We start from the raw sequence: 18117 nt of genomic DNA on the forward strand, positions 1-18117 counted from the left end.
AGTGCCGCTGGACTGGCAGGTGGTGGTCCCTTTTTTCAAAAGGGGGACTGGAGGCTGTGCTCCAATTACAGGGGGATCACACTCCTCAGTCTCCCTGGAAAGTCTATGCCAGGGTACTGGAGAGGAGAATTCAGCCTATAGTCGAACCTCGGATTCAGGAGGAGCAATGTGGCTTTCTTCCTGGCCGCGGAACACTGGACCAGCTCTATACCCTCCGCAGGGTGCTGGAGGGTTCATGGGAGTTCGCCCAACCAGTCCACATGTGTTTGGTGGATTTGGAGAAGGCGTTTGACTGTGTCCCTCACAGAATTTTGTGGGAGGTGCTCTGGGAGTATGGGGTCCGTGGTCCTGCTAAGGGCTATCAGGTCCCTGTATGACCAGAGCAGGAGTTTGGTTCACATTGCTGGCAGTAAGTCAGACCTTTTCCCGGTGCATGTTGGACAGGCGGATCGGTGCAGCCCCCGCGGTAATGCGGTCACTGTACCAGTCCATCATGGTGAAGAAGGAGCTGAGCCGAAAGGTGAAGCTCTCAATTTACCGGTTCCTACCCTCACCTATGGTCATGAGCTCTGGGTAGTGACCGAAAGAATGAGATCGAAAACACAAGCAGCCGAAATGAGTTTCCTTCGAAGGGTGGCTGGGCGCTCCCTTAGAGATAGGATTTAATCACATAATTAAGAATAAAATAAATCAAATCAAATCAAACTTTATTTATATAGCAAATGTATCTGATAACCAGTTTAAAGAACATAAGGGCACATTCAGTGATGCTTAATGAGAGTTAACTATATAAATGACATTTGGTTTAAAATGAACCAAATAAAGTGAAGATGGAAAAAATTAGGAACTGAGCAGCAGGAGTGAGGTTTGACACATCATGTGTCATGTTTCCTGTTGATTTTATCTGTTCTACCAAAAATTACAGATGTGTGTGTGTGTCCTTGTGTCACCTTTAGTGTTCCAGTAATTCTTCTTCTTTTCTCAGCAGTAAGAAGTCCTTGTTAAAACAGGCAGCGCCCCCTGCTGCCTGTAAGCTACAAATATTAACAGTGGTTTCTTCCATGTGACAGAATGTGTGAACCCAGGATTAACTTTCAACTCTTGTTATTTATTAAAAATAAGAAAGAATCTGAGGACACTCATTTAACATGAAACAAAAAATAAACATCATCTGAGATTTCATGCTACAGGAGGCGGCAGCAGAGCTGTTTCTGTCTCATCAAATGTATGTCCTGTAACTTAAAGCACTCATTTAAAGTCTCCTCCTGCCTTCATCACTCAAGAGTCCTCCTCATCAAATGATGTCCCCTGGCTCATGCGAGTACCTCTCTCACCTTCCTCCTGCAGCTCTTGGATGGCGAGGATTCGCACAATCATGGCTTCCATGGTGGCGTCATCCAAAGGGGAGAGTGAGAACCACAGAGGGCTGCTGGGAACACAGCTGCCATCGGGCTGGAGGTAGAACAGATCGGTGCGCTGCCTCACCGACTCTGAACTACAAGGAAAAGAAAACACCAGGACAGTTTATAACAACCAAAGGTGTGATCTGTTTATCTGTAAGTCAGAGACAAACATATGTGTACATGCTCACACATATCCAAAATAAGCTAAACAGTATTCACCATTTGGAGAGGTAGAACTCATAGAGCCTGACAGGACAGCGTAGGGGGTTCTCTGGGTTCTCCTTCATTTCCAGGAAATCCTCTTCTCTCTTACTTTTCTTGGCCGAAACACCCTCTTCATCTGAAGCACACACACACACAGCTTTATAATGCACTTTCACACCCCTGTCTGCGTGGATCACTGTGACGTTCACTTGCACTGGTACCTGACTCTGTCTGGTTTACAGATGTGGTCCGGTAGAAGCGCAGGAAGGTGGTCTTTGTGCTGTCCGGGTTGATTTTGGTGCAGCGCATGAAATGTGCGAAGGACAGCCGGCGGTGCTGCTCCACCGAGGTGAAGCTGAAGTACTTGCAGCAGAAGAAGAGCAGCGTGTTGAGCAGCACGATGGGGGAGTATGCTCCCAGCTGCTTACAGTCCCACAGAAGCTCCTCCTGCACACAGGAGGAGTGCAGCAAGGGTCTGAAATATTTCAGGGTCCTGGTGAGCTTTGTGGAGAACCCGGTGTAGATCGGATCACTGAATATGTTCTCCAAACGACGGTTCTCAAACAAATACTGCAGAGGACAGACAGAGCAGCAGCATGACACTTTGTGTTGATACTGTTTTTTTTTTTTTTTTTTTTTTTTTTTTTTTTTTTTTTTTTTTTTTAGATACTGTATTAATCCCAGAGGGAAATTCTTTACGGCTGCTGCCAAGCAGTGTCATACAATGACTAGCAAGGCGCGCCACAGGCTAGGGTGAAGTGTCTTGCCCAAGAACACACACCAGTGACTAGGGAGGAGTTGGGATCAAACCACCAACCTTCCGGTTACTAGACAACCCTGCTATACCACTGCGCCACTGTTGTCCCCAGTGTGCGTGTGCAGTGTGTGTGCGTGTGAAGATGATTTTGTGATTTCTCACCTGTTGGATGCTGAGGCAGAGGTAGAACAGGTGGTCGGGCCGGTACGGCTCTCCATTTGGTTGTTTCACCTCGCTGACAAAGTGGCAGAGGCCCTCGCTCAGTTCGCCCGCAGAGCAGTGACGGATGTCCAGCGGTAATGAGACAGCGTGAGCTGACAAGTTAGAAGAAGAGTGTTCAGTTTCCCTGCGATAAGAGGAAGAAGAGAAACCATTAAATAACATACAGGACAGGCTGGTTTGTGATTCTCTCCACTGGACCCATCTCCTCCAGGCTTCAACTCCACTCTCAGGACTCAGTTTGTGATGCTTCCTGGGGGTTCTTCTGGAGGTCTCCTTTTTAGATTTCTGCTGCTTATAGACCTTGAAAAAAGAGAAGAGACCAGCTTACAACACAGACCCCCCCGGGTTCTAACCTGCTTGCTCTCTCACAGTTACCTTGCTCTGGTTGTGAACCTTCCCCAGAGTTCCCTCTAGCAGTGGAGGAGCAGGTGAAGGGCTCTGCAAGCTCGTCTCCAGAGACAGAGGAGGACGGAGCTCAGGCCGAGGATTGCTGGTGTCAGAGAAGGAGCTGTCCTGGTTCTTGTCGATGGTTTGGTCTGAAAACAATGAACGTAGATTCAGATTAAATTCACACTTGCATAGAAGGAACTGTAGTTATCACAGAAACAGCACTACATCAAGCGGTTTCAAAGCTAGCTCTCCTTCCTCCCACTAAAACAGTACATTTATTTAATATCATTAAACACATTTTATACCATTAACAGACAGAATGTCTTGTCTTCCTTCTTCTTTTGTCGTGTCTCTGTCCTCCTGCTCCTCCTCTCTCTCAGGCCTAACCTTGAGATCTGCTTTCAAGGTTTTTGTCACTGAATCAGAGCAGCTTGACTTCACAGGAAGGAACACAGGAACCGGCAGCTAGATTGGAAAAGACAGAAATTATTAAATTCATTCTAACAAAACTTCGTGACATTCGATGAGAGGAAAGAATTCAAAGAGGAGGTGTGTTTTTGTACAGGTAATGGCAGGGCTGCAGGAGTCGGTGTGTACTGGCTGTACATGTTCAGGGGAAGAGGAACATACACCGGCACCGGGACGGGGATGGGTACGGGCACGGCTATGACTTGTGGTTTGGATTTTTCTTCAAACAACAGAAAAAGAAACAGAAACAACGTCAGTGTTCTTACAGGTTCTGATAAACTACTGTGGCTGCATTTGTAAAGGCTCAGATGTGTGTTTCACCTGTTTGTGCTGCTGTTTCAACCATCTGTGCCACGCAGGAGATGCCTTTGTTGTGCACCAGTGGTGCGCAGAGCATGGATTTATTCTTCAGCTCCTTAGAAACAGTCTGAACACTGGCCTGAAGAACAGAGGAACAGACGAAGAGCGTGTCTATACACAGGTTCTTGTTGTTATGGAGTCAACGTGCCCCATGAAAACGGTAAAAATCTGCACTTTATTTTTGTGAACTTACATGTCCGACAACTTTCGCTTGAATGTCAGTCACAGATCCTGTCGAGATACAACGAGACACAGAGACCAGAATCACCACATCCTCATTTTACAGAACTACTAATTATACCATCTGTGTGTGTGTGTGCATGAGTGAGTGAGTGTGTGTGTGTACCTAGCTTTGCTGACTTTGCTGAGGCACTGGAGTGCCTGGACAGAGCGCTGGCGAGTGAGGTCACATTTGTGATAACAGGGGAGGACTCTGCTGTCGCTGCAGATCCAGGAGCTACAGAAAGTGCAGCAGGTGAAAAAGCAAAGACACTGAAGAGACACTGAAAATCCACCTGAGGTCTGCATCAACTGGGCAAACAATGAGACTCCTTAGCTGGTTAAGAGCAGTGTGAGATTACAAAACAAAATCAGCGTCATCGCACAACCGAAGATTTTCACACCTGTTTCCACTGGCCGGTCTTTGTTATTGCAGAAGCGGAGGAGACATTTCCAGTCACAGAAGTGTTTGACCTCTCCTACAAGGGGGAGACTCTGCTTCAGGTTCCCTTTGGAGCCGCAGGCATCACACTTTGCCATCTGGGAGAAAGCAGAAAGTAAAAACCTCATCATATTTCACCAAATGAAGCCTTCTAACTAACAATTATTGTCTTCACTAATCTGCTTTAATATAGTATCTATAGAGGGTGATGGAGGAAAGCTCTTCTCACAGCAACATGGCCACCTCAGATGAAGAACCGAGTCTAATCTTTGGGGCTGACACATGTGACAGGAAGCAGAAAATAGGTGAAAAAACCCATCACAGCTTCCAAAAGACTTCTTCAGTTGTCTTTAACTTACATGGCTGTTGAGCATTCTGTACTTCGACCTGCAGTCCTTCGAGCAGAACACCTTGTCCACGCCATCACTCGGTGCCATCACCACAGTTCTGGAGATTGAGAGACAGTACGCACACGAGCGGCACTCCTCGCCCCACTCCTCTGCTAACTCACGACAGAAGATCCTCTTGCAGCCTGTGAGGAGAAATGGAGAACTTCATTGGACATTGTACTTCAGGCACCGCTTTAACATGTGCACGTGCCTCTTTACCGTCACTGCAGAAGAAGCAGTCCTTGTTGTTGATCCTCTGGATGTAAGTGACGATTCTTTCGTGTTTGCAGAATTCACACATCCCCACGATGTTGTTGAGCCTCTTAAACTCGTGAGCACAGGTCAGACTGCACGTACAATAAAAGTTCTCCTGCACAAACATTTGAACAAACCACTGAGTTTCCATCAGAGGTTTCAACAGGAAGTATTGATTAAAAAAACTCACCTTATTCTGGATGACTCTGGGTGTTGTTGTTATGATTTGTTGGCAGTGCTGACACAGCAGTTCCTCTGGGGGTTTGTGGGCATCGCTTCGGGTTTGGTCAGAGGCAGCAGTCATATCTTTCTGGTCCTCCTTTGGCACAAAAACAATCTAATGAGTCTCAGTGCTTATCTCTCAGAGTCGACGCGGTGTTGAATGTCGTCACCTTAAAGGCCATCGCACAGGTTAGAGAGCAGAAGTTCCTGATGGAGGCATTTGGCATGGCGAGCTGAATGGCTGGTACTGTGGTCTTACCACAGTTATCACAATTCAAAGATGCACCTGTAGACAAGCAGAACACTAATGAACAATAACAGTGATGAATAAAGGTGTTCAATTAAAAAACGAGAGCAGCCGTACCTGAAGCATTGCCAGCCTGGATCTTGGAAGCCATGGCACACAGCTGGGGAGTTTGGATTTTCTTTTACATAATAAAAAAAAGAGAGAATTTGAAGTTCCACAGCTCTTTTTTCACAGATATGCTTTGACGTTTGTCGTCTCACTTCCATACCTGCTTGAACTGGGCCAGACATTCTGCACCGCAGAGTGTTTTGTTGCCGTCCTCCATCTTGAACTTGAGCGGCGTGCTGCAGTGGGAGTGACAGTTCTCACAGATGGATATACTGTTCATGCTACAGAAACGCAGAAGACAGGGTTGACTGCAGATCTTGTGGATGACGTCCTGCAGTATGATCTCATGTTTGCTCTGCAAGAAGAAGAAAACAAAACAACACAGATCTCATTCTCTGTGTCTCATGAAGCCAGATTTGTGAAAGTGCTCCGTTATCTCTTACAATGCAGTGTCTGCTGCATATGCTGCATTGTGACTGAGGTGTGACGGTCATAAGAGGGATTTTGGTGGACACAATACTTTTGTAGTTAAAGGAGGACAGGCAGGTCTGACTGCAGAAATCCCTCTGTGTCCCCGCATTGTCCACAGGAGCCTGGAGGACATCCTGAGTCTGATTTATCACCCTAAGAGAAAATGAAAGGAGGAAATCAAGTCAAAATGAACAGACTGAACTGTCAGTTTAATACTCACTGTCAAAAGAAAATCACTAATATACTGTTTACCAAACCCAGAAACAGAAAGAATGACCATTCCTGAGGGTCACTGAGGCTAAAAAAAAACAGCTCACAGTTTAGAAGAGAAGTAAATTCTAATATTTGTTACATAAACAAAAAAAAGTCAGACTCACTGAAGACAGAAGTGGCACGTCTTCTTCACCGCTTTCACTTGGTAAAAGTTCAAAAGGCAGGGAGTGGAGCAGAACAAGTCGTTGTGGGCTTTCCTCTGATAAACAGACGCTCCATCCATAAAGACCTTTTTGCAGTGGGAGCAGGAAGGGGTTAACACCGTCTGGGTGAGAGCCGGCTCTGCAGGTTTGCAGTCTTCCATCAAGGAGAAAGCAGAATCGATCTGCAACTCAACCTACCAAAGGAACACAGTATCAAACAGTACGCTGGGTAACACGCTGTCATTTCTGTGCTCTTGATGTGCGAAGGTGTGTGTTACCTTTGCCACATGTGGCTCATCCTTGATGGCCTGTGGAGACACCGATGCTGGGAGATGCTGGTTGAACTCCTCGTCCATGGGTTCTTCTTTTATCTTCACGAGGAGTGAAGACAGATGAGGATTATTTTAGTCATCATTGTGAATCCATTCCTTTTTTAAACATCTACTTACACATTTCAGATTTGGTAGTGATGGCTTCACTTCTTTAACATCAGACTCTTCGGATGAAGGGATGCTCTTTCCTACAAAACATGCGACATTACTGACGTCTCTTCTGCGTTCAAAACAGTTCTGTAGTGAAAATAAATCATTCTGAAAATACCTATCACAGGGACAGGCTGGGATTTATACACCATCATGCATCTGTTGCTGCAGAAGAAGTCCAGCCTGCTCTCCTCGTTTTTATCTTCCACCATGTCTGACATCCGATGCTGCGTCTGGCACATCATGCACGGCTGATGTGTCTTGATGTTCTAAAAAGGAAAAAAAAAACCCTGTGAGACACAGCGCACACCCAGCTCATCCTCGTGTTGTCGTCTTTCTTTCTTCCTGCACCTCTTTAAACTTGACCAAGCACTGATCGCCACAGATGATTTTCCATCCGTCCTCAAGCTTGAGCGCGAGATGTTTTTCAAAGCAGAAAGTGCGGCAAACAACACACATGAGCAGAGTCAAGTTGTTGATTTTGTGGTAGCTGATGAAGCAGGGGTCGCTGCAAAACCAGTGGACCACGGCATCCTGTGTGAGCTTGTGTTTGGACTAAGGATAAAAAGAAAACAGGAGTGAATAATGTGGTGGAATCAGACGATACGAACGAAGAGGTGTTTTTTCTTACATAGCTGCATGTGCTGCAGAGCTTGCACTTTGACCATTTTCTGCCTGTTGGTGGTGTGGCCGTGATCTTGGATTGGATGGAGGAGAGACACGCGTTGCTGCACAACTCCCTTATGTTTCCAGAATCATCCACAGGAGCCAGAATGATACTCTGAGGCCGCACTATCACCCTGACCAACCAAGATAAGACTCAAATTAGAGCGCTCAGGAACAATTTTACAGGATATTTTTCTGTTAACACCATGAACTCCAGTTACTGGACTGCCTTAAAGTCCTGCACAAGCCACATGTTTCAATCACAGCTTTTTAGCTGCAGTGAGGAGAACAGCAGCACCTCTTTGTCTTTTATATAGAGGCACCAACACACAAACTAAAATGAATTAACCTACAAAGAAGAAAAGATGTTAAACCACACATGAGTAAGCCAGAGGACTTACTGTAAGCAGCTGTAGCACGTTTTGGCATTTTCTGCGCTGATGGGTGGTGACGTGGTGCTTGGCTCAGCAGCTGGAGCGGCGTCATTTTCCTTTGCAGTGGAGGGAGCATTTGCATCAACCTGTGGGACAACGATGCAGTGATTACAGGCTGCTCCTGGACTTGTAACCCTCTGCTGATGCACCATGAAAATAAGTGGTTGTGCTAAATATACTCACTGTGGTTAGTTCTGACTGCTCGTCTGTTTTGTTTGACTGAGCTGAGCTTTCATCTGATGAAGAAAGATGATTGATTAATCTGCACGATGTAGTTCAAAAAGTCTAAAGATAGACATTAAAACATAGCTTCTGTACCGTGAATCTTGTATGGGATTGGAGGTCGCAGCTTGTAAGACGACACGCAGTAACGATTGCAGAAGAGCTCCACTGTGTCCTCAGTGATCTGGTAGCTAGCCATGTCTGAACCTGGTCGAGAAGCGAGGCACATGAAGCACTGGTGCGAAGTCTTTATATTCTGCAGAACAAACGGGATGCAGCTGTGTAGTTTCATGTTTACGTGGTGAATATACTTCATCATTAAACCTCTTCCTGCACCTCTTTGAACTCTTGCAGACAGTCCGTGCTGCAGATGGTTTTGGTTTCGTCCCCCAGCTTCAGCCTGAGCGGCCTTTGTCGGCAGGTGGAGCTGCAGTTCTCACAGACGCCCATCTTGTCTCGGAAGAAGCTGTCCAAGCAGGTGTCGCTGCAGAACTTGTGGACCGTATTGTTCAGGCTCGCCTCGCATGTGGTCTGTGGAAGACAGTGTTCACTGTGAGTTTATGGACTCAGGATCATGTTTGTTGGCACAGTAAGATGTTGCGTACAGTGCAGGATTTGTTGCACGTAGTGCAGACTGCGACTGGAGGCGGGGCAGGAGCAGTGTAGCATTTGAAGGAGCACAGGCAAGCGACACCGCAGAAGTCCTTCATAGTTCCTTTACTGTCCACAGAGGCCATGATGAGGTCCTGAGGCTGAGAGATCGCCCTGATGGAACGAAGAGGAGAGACAGACAAGATGCCACAAACATACATTAAAGAGATTTGCTGTCTTAGTGAAGAGGTGATGTCGTATTTACACGCACCTCTGACACTGGTGACATGTCTTTGTAGCCGGTTTGGGAAGGAACATTTCAAACAGGCAGTTTTTGGAGCAGAAGACATCTTTGAAGCCCTTCTTCTGGTAAGCTGTGTGTCCCTTCATCATGTTTTTTTTGCAGTGGGAGCAGGTCATCTCAAAAGCCTGAACACAGTGAAAGCTTTTTGTTAGGCAACGTTTATTCCATTTCAAATGAAAGAACATTGAATGGAGAAGAAAGCATCCCCACCTGTGCTGGACTCGGCTCATTTGTGACCTCTGAGGCTGGTTCGGAAGCAGGTTCGCTCTGGATCTTGTCATCATGGACGGGCTGTTCTTTCAGTGGCTGCGATTTACTCTCAGGCGGCGACGACAGGCGACAGCGGACTGAATCCTGCAGCTTCGTCTAGGGTGAATAAAGGAAAACTGTCCGTAAGGAAAGCTGTGAGGTTTGTCCAAAAAAAAAACATGTACATCAGTGATTACACTCACAATGTCCAGTTTGGGGATCACAATCTTCAATTCCTTCATACCAGCCAGAACTGCCAGCAGGTTGAAACAAATGTGTGTAAAACCATGCATAAAATCTGACTTTGTGGTTCAATGCTTTCAGGGAACAAAGCTTAATTTACCTGTATTTACAGGGGCAGGGGGAGCATCACTGTCCTCCTCCATCAAGTCATTTTGTTCTTCATCAGGATCCACGTCCATGTTGTCGTCACGGTCTCCGTCAGCGCTGGTGTCTTTCTTCTCCCTGTCACTACTGTTCTGACCCTCTTCTGTCTCATCTTCTCCATCGTCTGGCCCATCATCCTCATTATTCTCCTCATTTCTGACATCATCATCAGTGTCAGCGTCGATGTTGAAGTCCACATTCATGTCCTCATCATCGTCACTAAAATAAATTGGGTTGCTCTGTTTGCTCTGAGGCGGCGTCTCCTCAGGTGTGTTACCAGCCTGCTGCACAGACACGTCTTCCTCCTCCACCTCCTCATCATCATTTTTGTCATTGTTCAGCTCAGCCCGATCACTTTGACTCTTCTGTTTCTTCGACTTGCTTCTTTTCTTTGTAGCAGAAACTCTGTTTTTGTTTGCAAAGCAGCCTTTTGTGAAAGAAAAGCCTGCAAGGCAGAGAGACAGGTGAGAGGACAGTCCACACTGAAGTCACATTTTTATTTTGTACTTGCTCCTGTTGGCTTTTGTAAACACATAACACTCATAAATACAATGACTTTCTGTAAGTAAAACCTTTTTGTTTACTAGTGTTGATAAATGTACACGAGCTCATCCAGTCTGAGCTGATTACCTCCTGACTGAAAAGAACTTCCTGCTTTTTTCTCCTCCTCAGCATCGCTGATCTCAGGGGTGTCCTGCTTCACATCTGGCTGCCATTCATCTTCAAAACAAAAAGTAAAACAGAAACTAGAATTACCAGTTTAACCTTTGACAACTGAAAGAAAGTAAAGTAAACATTCGCACCAAGCATCTTCCTGTGGTGCTAACAGAATGTCGTGCATTTCCTTGAAAGTGTACCTGGAATTTCAATTTCCTCCAGAGATTTTTCTTGGAATCTTTTAAAACATCCGCTCTCTACTGCCGACAGCATCTCTGAGATTTTTGCGATGTCTGCGGCTGCCTCTGGCGTCTGATAGAACTCCCTCTCTGTTCGGATATTGCGGCCCAGCAGTTTGGCTAGCTCAATGAGGTCACTATTTGTAAGGCTGAAAAATTTGAAAATTCTTGCCATGTGCTTTCGAAACGCAGAAGATCTGAGGCTAGGCTTGTTCTTTGCACCACAGCGAGAAACAAACATGTTGATGCAGGTTGGACTACGGTAGAAGCTTGTACAAGAGGCGACCGCTCGTCCAAATAAGTAGGGATTTTGCTCATGTACTTCACATGTTTCTCTCTTGGTCACGAGCAGTGTGATTGCAGAGAGCAGACCAGGAGTCAGAATAAGAGAAACTGCTCTGCCTCCGATGCTTTTAACGTTGATCTTCAGCATGTTCTTTAACAGAATCTGTCCCAAATTTGCCTGTCCAACAGGTGCGTCCCCATGCAGCTCCGTCTCAGCTCTTTCCTTGAATGACTGAAGAGTTACTTCCACAGCTTCTGCTGCATTTTTGTTTAAGATCGCCACGTAGGCAACCGCCACTCGGAGCAGTGCAGTGTAGACCAGCGGGATGGGATACAGGGTCAGATTGTGGCATAGACTCTCCATGGTGTTCTCCATGCACTGGTACAAAAGCTGCACATCCTGTATGAACGGTATGGTGGGTGTGCTGGAGATGCCTGGTTTTGCTGGTCTGATGGAGGGCCATTCCTCCACACACAGCTTCATGAACGTCTCTGCCTCTTCAATGGTCTCTTTATCAGCGTCCCTCCATACAGCCCTGGCGTAGTTGATGTTTGCAATCTTCTTCAGTGAGGATCCCAGCAGTTGTCTGAGACGTGGTCTGTCATAGGATTTTGTCTCCTCCCTGAAACCAAGAAACTCCCTCATAGCTTTAACAAGGACGCTGAAGTTCTGGGGCTTGGTCGCTTCTTCAAAGCTACAGACAGACTCTTTCTTCAATGTCAGCAGCAGCCTTCCCACCTGCCTCAACGTCTGGTTGATTTCTGCATCTCTTTTTTTCTCCTTGCTCATGTAGTACAAACACTGGGCCAGCTGCAGGATGTACACGTCCTCCCAGATTAGCAAGCCTATCTCATCTTTCTTCAGTTTTTTTAACATCTTCCTCACACCTGATGAGATGTGGTGTGGATCTGTTAACACTGTGCTGACTAAAACTAAGATCTGAATCCTGACACCTGCTGGAGGTTTAGAAGTCATTGAGGGACAGGTTTTCAGATGTCGCCATATAACCTTACGGGTGTACATGCCTTTACAGTATATACATGTTGCAAATGTTTTGAGCCCTGTTGTGTCAGATGTCATTTTATTCACTTTCAGTTTTCCAGAGCGAATCCTCAAAACTTCTTGATTATGTTTGTTGTTTCCTCTGTTTCGCAAGGTGTCCAAAATCTTCCTCCGTTTCTTGCTGTTTCGGGGCAACTTATACACTTGTGCGATTTCATCCACTTCATTTCTGTGAGTAAAAAGGTGACGGGAAATTTTGATGTAAGGTTTTCCACAAACATAGCAAAAATGTTTTTTGGTGCAGGAATAGTTTTTGTCCAAGTCAGAATCATCAGAGCTGTGATGAGCGCTGTCCTGTGACTGGACAAAGGAGGCACCGGCGAGCTGTGTGGGAGATTTTGGAGCATCTGGGTCATTTTCTGTATTCTCATCGTTGCTGCTGGCAGAACTCTCATCGCTGCTTGCCTTGTCTTTGCAGACAAACTCATCATCAGAGAGGGATTCTGCAGAACTGAATGCTTCAGCTAATTCCTCAGCCTGAAACACAAACATTTAGGTTCACACATTTATAACGACCAAACAAATAGAAGGCTAGCTCTAGCTCTCATGTCACACAAATACTGCACCACGTGGTGCTCTGGCCACATTGTAATGCAATGCAATTACTCATAATTGTTCCAGTGAAAGAAAATGCAGACTGAAATTTAACCAAACTTTGCCCAGAATTCAGCCCCAGTCAAATTTGCTTTGAGTGTGACAAAGTGGCTCAGCAGTGCCCCCTACAATCAAAGCACCCAAACAACAGGAGCCAAATAACAAGCCTCTTTAAATTGTTTTTATGGCCTCTTCGATTAATATCCTCTATAGAAAACTAAAAATATTTGTATTAATTTTAAATGACTTTTACCCAATTTTCATCATTTTCATGGGAACCACATTATACGATATTAAGATTGACTGAATGCTCACTTATAAATGACCTTTTTAAATTTGTCAGCTTGTTCTGCTCTCTTCACTTTGGTGCTGGGTTTTGAGAGAACTGGTACAAATTAGAAATTGTGGTTGCAGACCTATTGTTGACAGTGACATCATCATGAACTGTTCAGCCCAACTTCAGCATTTCAGAGGAGAAATCCATTGAAAACCTACCTGTTGATCTACAGAGGAGGATGCAGCAACAGCTGAATCAGGTTCCTGACTGGTTTCCTGTGAACAGGACAAAGCAATTCAAGACTAAGGAGCACAAAGCATAACAATATATTAAGAGATATTTACCAATGTTTGGGCAAGAAAAACAAATAAAATCACAACAGAAATAATGGACACTGCAGAAAATAAATATACTTTTGAGCGCCATGGGTAAGATGAGTCCCCGTAGTCATAGGTTATCTCCTCTCCTGGCAATATGCTCTTTAGCGCAAACAGACACAAATGCGGTGTCCCCTCATACTCGATTTTCTCCACCCTGCAGTTTGGACTTATGTGATTGTCGTTCACAAGTCTGCCGAGCGTCCCATCGTCTGTGGAAGCATCGATGCTGCAAGAAAGATGCTGTTAAGAAGATGAACAGAAAACCACAGACGAGGGAGATCTTCATCTGCAAGACTTTTCCTCAGGAGTCAGTAAACACAGTAAGAGGAGCTAACTCACCGCCAGCTTGTTCCATTCCATGAAAAGTCAAACAAATAACTGTTCAGTGTATCCCCATCTTTCTTTTTCCTGGTTTCTTTGAGAGGTAAGATGTTCCCCCGGTACTCAAGAACAAAGGCAGCTGGCTGAATGGCTACATGGGTGAACACACCTCTGCCTGAGATGACAAGTAGGAACATAAACAAAGAAATAAAACATATCCTAAATTTTAATTTAACTCATTTATACAACAAAAATCCAGCTAATGATGAGTCCTCTAGCCAATTCAAGATCTACCAAAGATCCTTGAGACAGCTGCGAAGCATCACTGACCTTTGAAGGAGTCGATGAAAGCTGCCTTTAGAAAGGGTTTGTCTCTGCAAGTCTTTATGTGCTCCAAGGCATCCTGCTCCGGAGTCAGCTGCTGGCCTTGTTGCTCCTCCTCTTCCTCCTCCTCCTCCTCCTCCTCATCATCATCTTCATCTGGCAAGTCCAAAAATCATTCATTCAGACTAGCACATCACAACATCACAGTGTCACACAGCTTAACAACAGACAATTATTATAACACAGACTAATAACTAACTAAAAATATACAATTCCTGACTTTCCAGGTTATTCTTATGACTGTGAGTGCTCTAAATTAGATTTTTAATCTTGAAAATTGAAAAGAGGTCAATGTTGAATAAAGAACATATCGACAAAGAAAAATATTTTCATCACAACATACCACTGTGCTGAGGCTGGTCAGTGTTTCCCAGCTCAAAGTCAGGCTCCAGCTCATCTTGTAGAAAATACAGCAATAAGTAAATCAGTATTTACTGCGCAGACATTGATGTGAGTGAGTACTCAACACAAACCTTCAATCTCTATTTCCTCCAGAGAGTTTCCTTTGAATCTTTCGAGAGACCCCTTCTCCATTGCCAGAATGAGTTTGGCTATTTTTGCCAGTTCAACAGCAGCCTCAGGTAAACGGTAATAATCCCTGTCAGCACGGATGTTGTGACCCAGCAGCTTAGCAAGGTGATCCAGCTCATCATTCTCCAGGTTGAGGATCTGGAAGATTCTCGCCATGTGCTTGTGAAGGTGCACAGACCTGAGATGTTCTGGGTTCTTGGTGTGGCTTGAAAAAGCCCTGATGCAGTTCCCTCCATTGTACAGGCTTTTAGATGAACTGTCAGGCTTTGCAAACAGAAAAGGATTGTCTGCATGTACACCGCACGCCTGTCTCTTACTCACAAGCAGCATCAGCGCACTGACCAGCTCAGATGTCAAGAGGACCGTGACATTTTGGCTGGTTTTGCTCTGAATATTTATTCTGATGAAGTGCTTGGACAGCACTTTTGTGCTGTCGTCTCGCTCCTGGAATGAGTCCAGGGTCATCTTTGAAACCTCAGGAGCACATTTGTTCAAGACTGACACCTGTGCAAGCGTCACTCTGCAGAGTGCATTGTAGGTCTCAGGACTGTCGTACATCTTCACGCTCTCAGTGGCAGACGCTGCAGCTTTTTCCAGGTACTTGTAGAAAGCCTGGACATCCTGTGTGAACGGTATCGTCGACAGGCTGGTCACTTTTCGTCCACTCAATGAAGCAACTGCTGTTTGTGAGACAAGTCCAGGCCACTCTTCCTCACACTGTTTTATGAACTGTTTTGCATTGTCCACTATGTTCTTATTGTTGTCAGTCCCACTTAAGATTATGTTTACTAATTTCCTCAGTGAACGTCCTAACTTCAAAGCAAGACTTGGGTTTTTATAGCTCTGATTTTCCTTATTGAAACCGGCAATGTCTTTCAAAGTCTCCACAACTTTGTAAAAGTTTCTGGGCTTTATTGCTTCTTCAAAACTAAATACTGATTTTTGATACAGTGCAAGCAAGAGTCTTCCCATTTCTCTCAGCCTCTGTCTGATGTAATCTTGTTTCTTCGTTTTATTTCTATACTTCTCATTCAGACTCTGAGCCAGCTGCAACAGATGGTAATCATTCTGAATAACAAATGCAATCTCATCTTGTTTCATCTGAAAAAGTATCTTCCACACAACACCAGGAACTGAGTGCGAGAGCTGTGACTCTTCCAGCACCATCTCACCCAGCATTCTTGCCTTGTCCTGTGTTGCAGACTCTGAATGTTCAGAACATCTGATCATGTGCCTCCACAGTTCCGCACGCACAAACAAGCCTTTACAATGCACACAGTGCACAAATGTCTTGGTACTTGCCGACGAGGACGACGGTCTTCTTTTCACCTTTAACGCTCCCGAGTTGTTCCTCAGCACCTGCTGATTGTGTTTGTAATTTCCTCTGTTACGTAATCTCTCCAGCCGCTTCCTCCGCTCAGTGGAGTTTTTGGGTAATGCCAACACTTCAGCGATTTCAGGCTCTTCATCAGCATGCGTCAAAAAATGACGAGCGACTTTGCAGATGTCTTTCCCGCAAACATAACAATAATTTTTTGGGGTGAAAGAATTGTCCCTTGACTCATCTTGAGTGGGTTCGTAGTCTGGATCCAAATCCTGTTCATCAGAGCTCAATGGAGCTCCCCCACCATCCTCCTCCTCCTCCTCCTCCTCTTCCTCCTCCTCCTGTTCTTGCTGCATGGATGAAGCATCGAACTGTAAACTGTCCTGGAAATCCAGCTGTGTGATTATGTCAACAGAGCTTGGGCCAGGAAGTTCAATATCATCATCATCATTAGAGGCTTCCTTTGAGGTGGAAGCTGCTGAGTCCTCTTCAACCTGCCCACAATACAAGAACATTTACTTAAAGAAACTACATTACGTTTGCCTGAGAGCCAATACATGTGTGTATATCATAATTATAAGTTGTCGTAAGATTAAAAAAATAAGGAAACAACATTTTTATTTGTCATTTTATAATTTTAGAAAGTGTGTGAGAGTGATCTGCTGGACTGATGTGCTGCAGTGTTCAGAAAAGAAAAAGAATTCAGTCAGTATAAGCGTTAAATGTCACCCTTACTTTTTCATCCCTTGGTGTTGAAGTACTTGATCCATCGCAGAACTCCTGCATGCATCAAATGAGAAATAGAATCATGTCTACATAGCAAACAGCCAGTCTGAGCACGACTCTTTTGAGCTTACCTTTGAGCGCCATGGGTAAGGAAAATTGCCATAGTTGTACGTTATCTCCTCTCCTGGAGAAATTTCTTTGATGGCAAACAGACACAAATGTGGCTTCCCATCACAGACAATCTTCTTCATTTCACAGTTTGGACTTATGTGATTGTCATTCACAAGTCTTCCAAGGCTCCTGTTCTCTTTTGAAGCATCAATGCTGTGACCAAAATATCAGAATGTGTGTTTGGTGTTCTGAGAACAAATACAAATAAACAAGCTGCTAACTCACCTCCACTGTGCTCCATTCCATGAGAATACGTATAAGAAGCCGTTCAGGATGTCACCACCTTTGTCCTCAGCTCTTGTCCCCTTGTGATGCAAGCAGTTCCCACGATATTCAACAACAAATGCTGATGGTTTAATAGGTTTGTGGGTGAAAACTCCTCTACCTAAAAAAATAAGATTGAAACAGGAGGTTAATGTTCTCCCTAAAGACCAAAAATAGGCTGAAGGGTTATGGTGAGAACAATTTTAAAATGTGGTTGTGATAAATAAGAGTTAACATAAAATCAGATTATCAGATTGTGTACCTTTAAATGAGTCTATGAACCTTTTTTCCAGGGAGGGTTTGTCTCTGTTAGCCACTATGTGCTCCAGAGCCTCCTGCTCAGGTGTCAGCTCCCTGATATTATTTTCCATGACAGCTGGAAGATGTCCAAAGATAATAAATTAGATTGATTTATTTTTAAAATAATTAAAGTACATAATAAGACAAAAGAGTGAGAAAAGTGAGGAAAACTGCTTGTTCACCAGCAATATAAAAAATAAATGTAAAATATTAAAGGAAAGACATTATTTAACCATAAAAGGTTTATCAATAGAAGCTAATAAACTTTCTGACAAACAACACATTGTATCTAAAAATTGGAAAATACATAAACCTTGCAGCTTAACTGTAAAATGTTTTGCAGTAAACATGAATGAATATGAGACAAACCATGAAGCAGCAGCTGTAGCTACCTGATGCTTACTTTCTGTTTTGCTAGCATCCTAACACAAACTTGCAAGTTGCTAGTAGAGCTAACAGTGTTTAGCAAGCGAGCTATCCCGTTGCTTCACACTTAACTGAATGCAGTGAATGCAAATAAATCGTTTTTATTCATAGCAACACTTACTTCTCCTTTATTATCACCAAGTAGAAGTCTGATAGGTAGCAGATGTTACAGAGGCCGCCATCTTTCTTTTTTTTTCGGTCTTTCAAGAGACCCCGTGACAATGACGTGGCATAATCTGGGACGAGCAGCCGGAATTCCAGCCAATA

At 44.6% G+C, this 18117-nt stretch overlaps 2 protein-coding genes across 4 annotated transcripts; both read right to left on the minus strand.

The window, feature by feature from the left end:
- Positions 1-792: 792 nt before the first annotated feature.
- Positions 793-16222, minus strand: LOC114432624 (uncharacterized). Of its 3 annotated transcripts, XM_028400748.1 has the most exons (43): positions 14582-16222; positions 14452-14505; positions 14055-14204; positions 13743-13899; positions 13437-13629; positions 13242-13298; positions 10766-12629; positions 10539-10628; positions 9865-10353; positions 9725-9774; positions 9483-9638; positions 9240-9397; positions 8983-9142; positions 8714-8908; positions 8474-8633; positions 8339-8391; positions 8123-8241; positions 7687-7855; positions 7407-7610; positions 7174-7324; positions 7023-7093; positions 6852-6944; positions 6535-6767; positions 6130-6310; positions 5847-6041; positions 5696-5756; positions 5502-5617; positions 5300-5428; positions 5074-5224; positions 4825-4997; positions 4428-4563; positions 4151-4261; positions 3998-4035; positions 3766-3883; positions 3540-3664; positions 3282-3441; positions 2962-3122; positions 2751-2886; positions 2527-2678; positions 1829-2177; positions 1623-1743; positions 1335-1495; positions 793-1034 (listed from the first exon to the last, which is right to left on the minus strand). In XM_028400748.1, the coding sequence occupies exons 1-43, from the start codon at positions 15867-15869 to the stop codon at positions 982-984; spliced, it is 9141 nt and encodes a 3046-aa protein (XP_028256549.1). In that variant the 5' UTR covers positions 15870-16222; the 3' UTR covers positions 793-981. The 3 variants fall into 3 exon arrangements, with proteins under 3 accessions (XP_028256549.1, XP_028256548.1, XP_028256550.1); XM_028400747.1 differs by having other exon boundaries at positions 793-1495; XM_028400749.1 differs by lacking the exons at positions 793-1034; positions 1335-1495; positions 1623-1743; ... (6 more) ...; positions 3766-3883; positions 3998-4035 and having other exon boundaries at positions 4228-4335.
- LOC114431817 (histone-lysine N-methyltransferase set-1-like) lies at positions 16201-18042 on the minus strand. Its single transcript, XM_028399462.1, has 7 exons — positions 17972-18042; positions 17387-17500; positions 17086-17245; positions 16821-17013; positions 16699-16743; positions 16315-16457; positions 16201-16222 (listed from the first exon to the last, which is right to left on the minus strand). Exons 2-7 carry the CDS (start codon positions 17493-17495, stop codon positions 16201-16203), a joined length of 672 nt encoding a protein of 223 aa, XP_028255263.1. The 5' UTR covers positions 17496-17500; positions 17972-18042.
- Between the last annotated feature and the right edge of the window lie 75 nt (positions 18043-18117).

The sequence above is a fragment of the Parambassis ranga genome, chromosome 2, assembly GCF_900634625.1.
Source record: "Parambassis ranga chromosome 2, fParRan2.1, whole genome shotgun sequence".
Lineage (NCBI taxonomy): Eukaryota > Metazoa > Chordata > Actinopteri > Ambassidae > Parambassis > Parambassis ranga.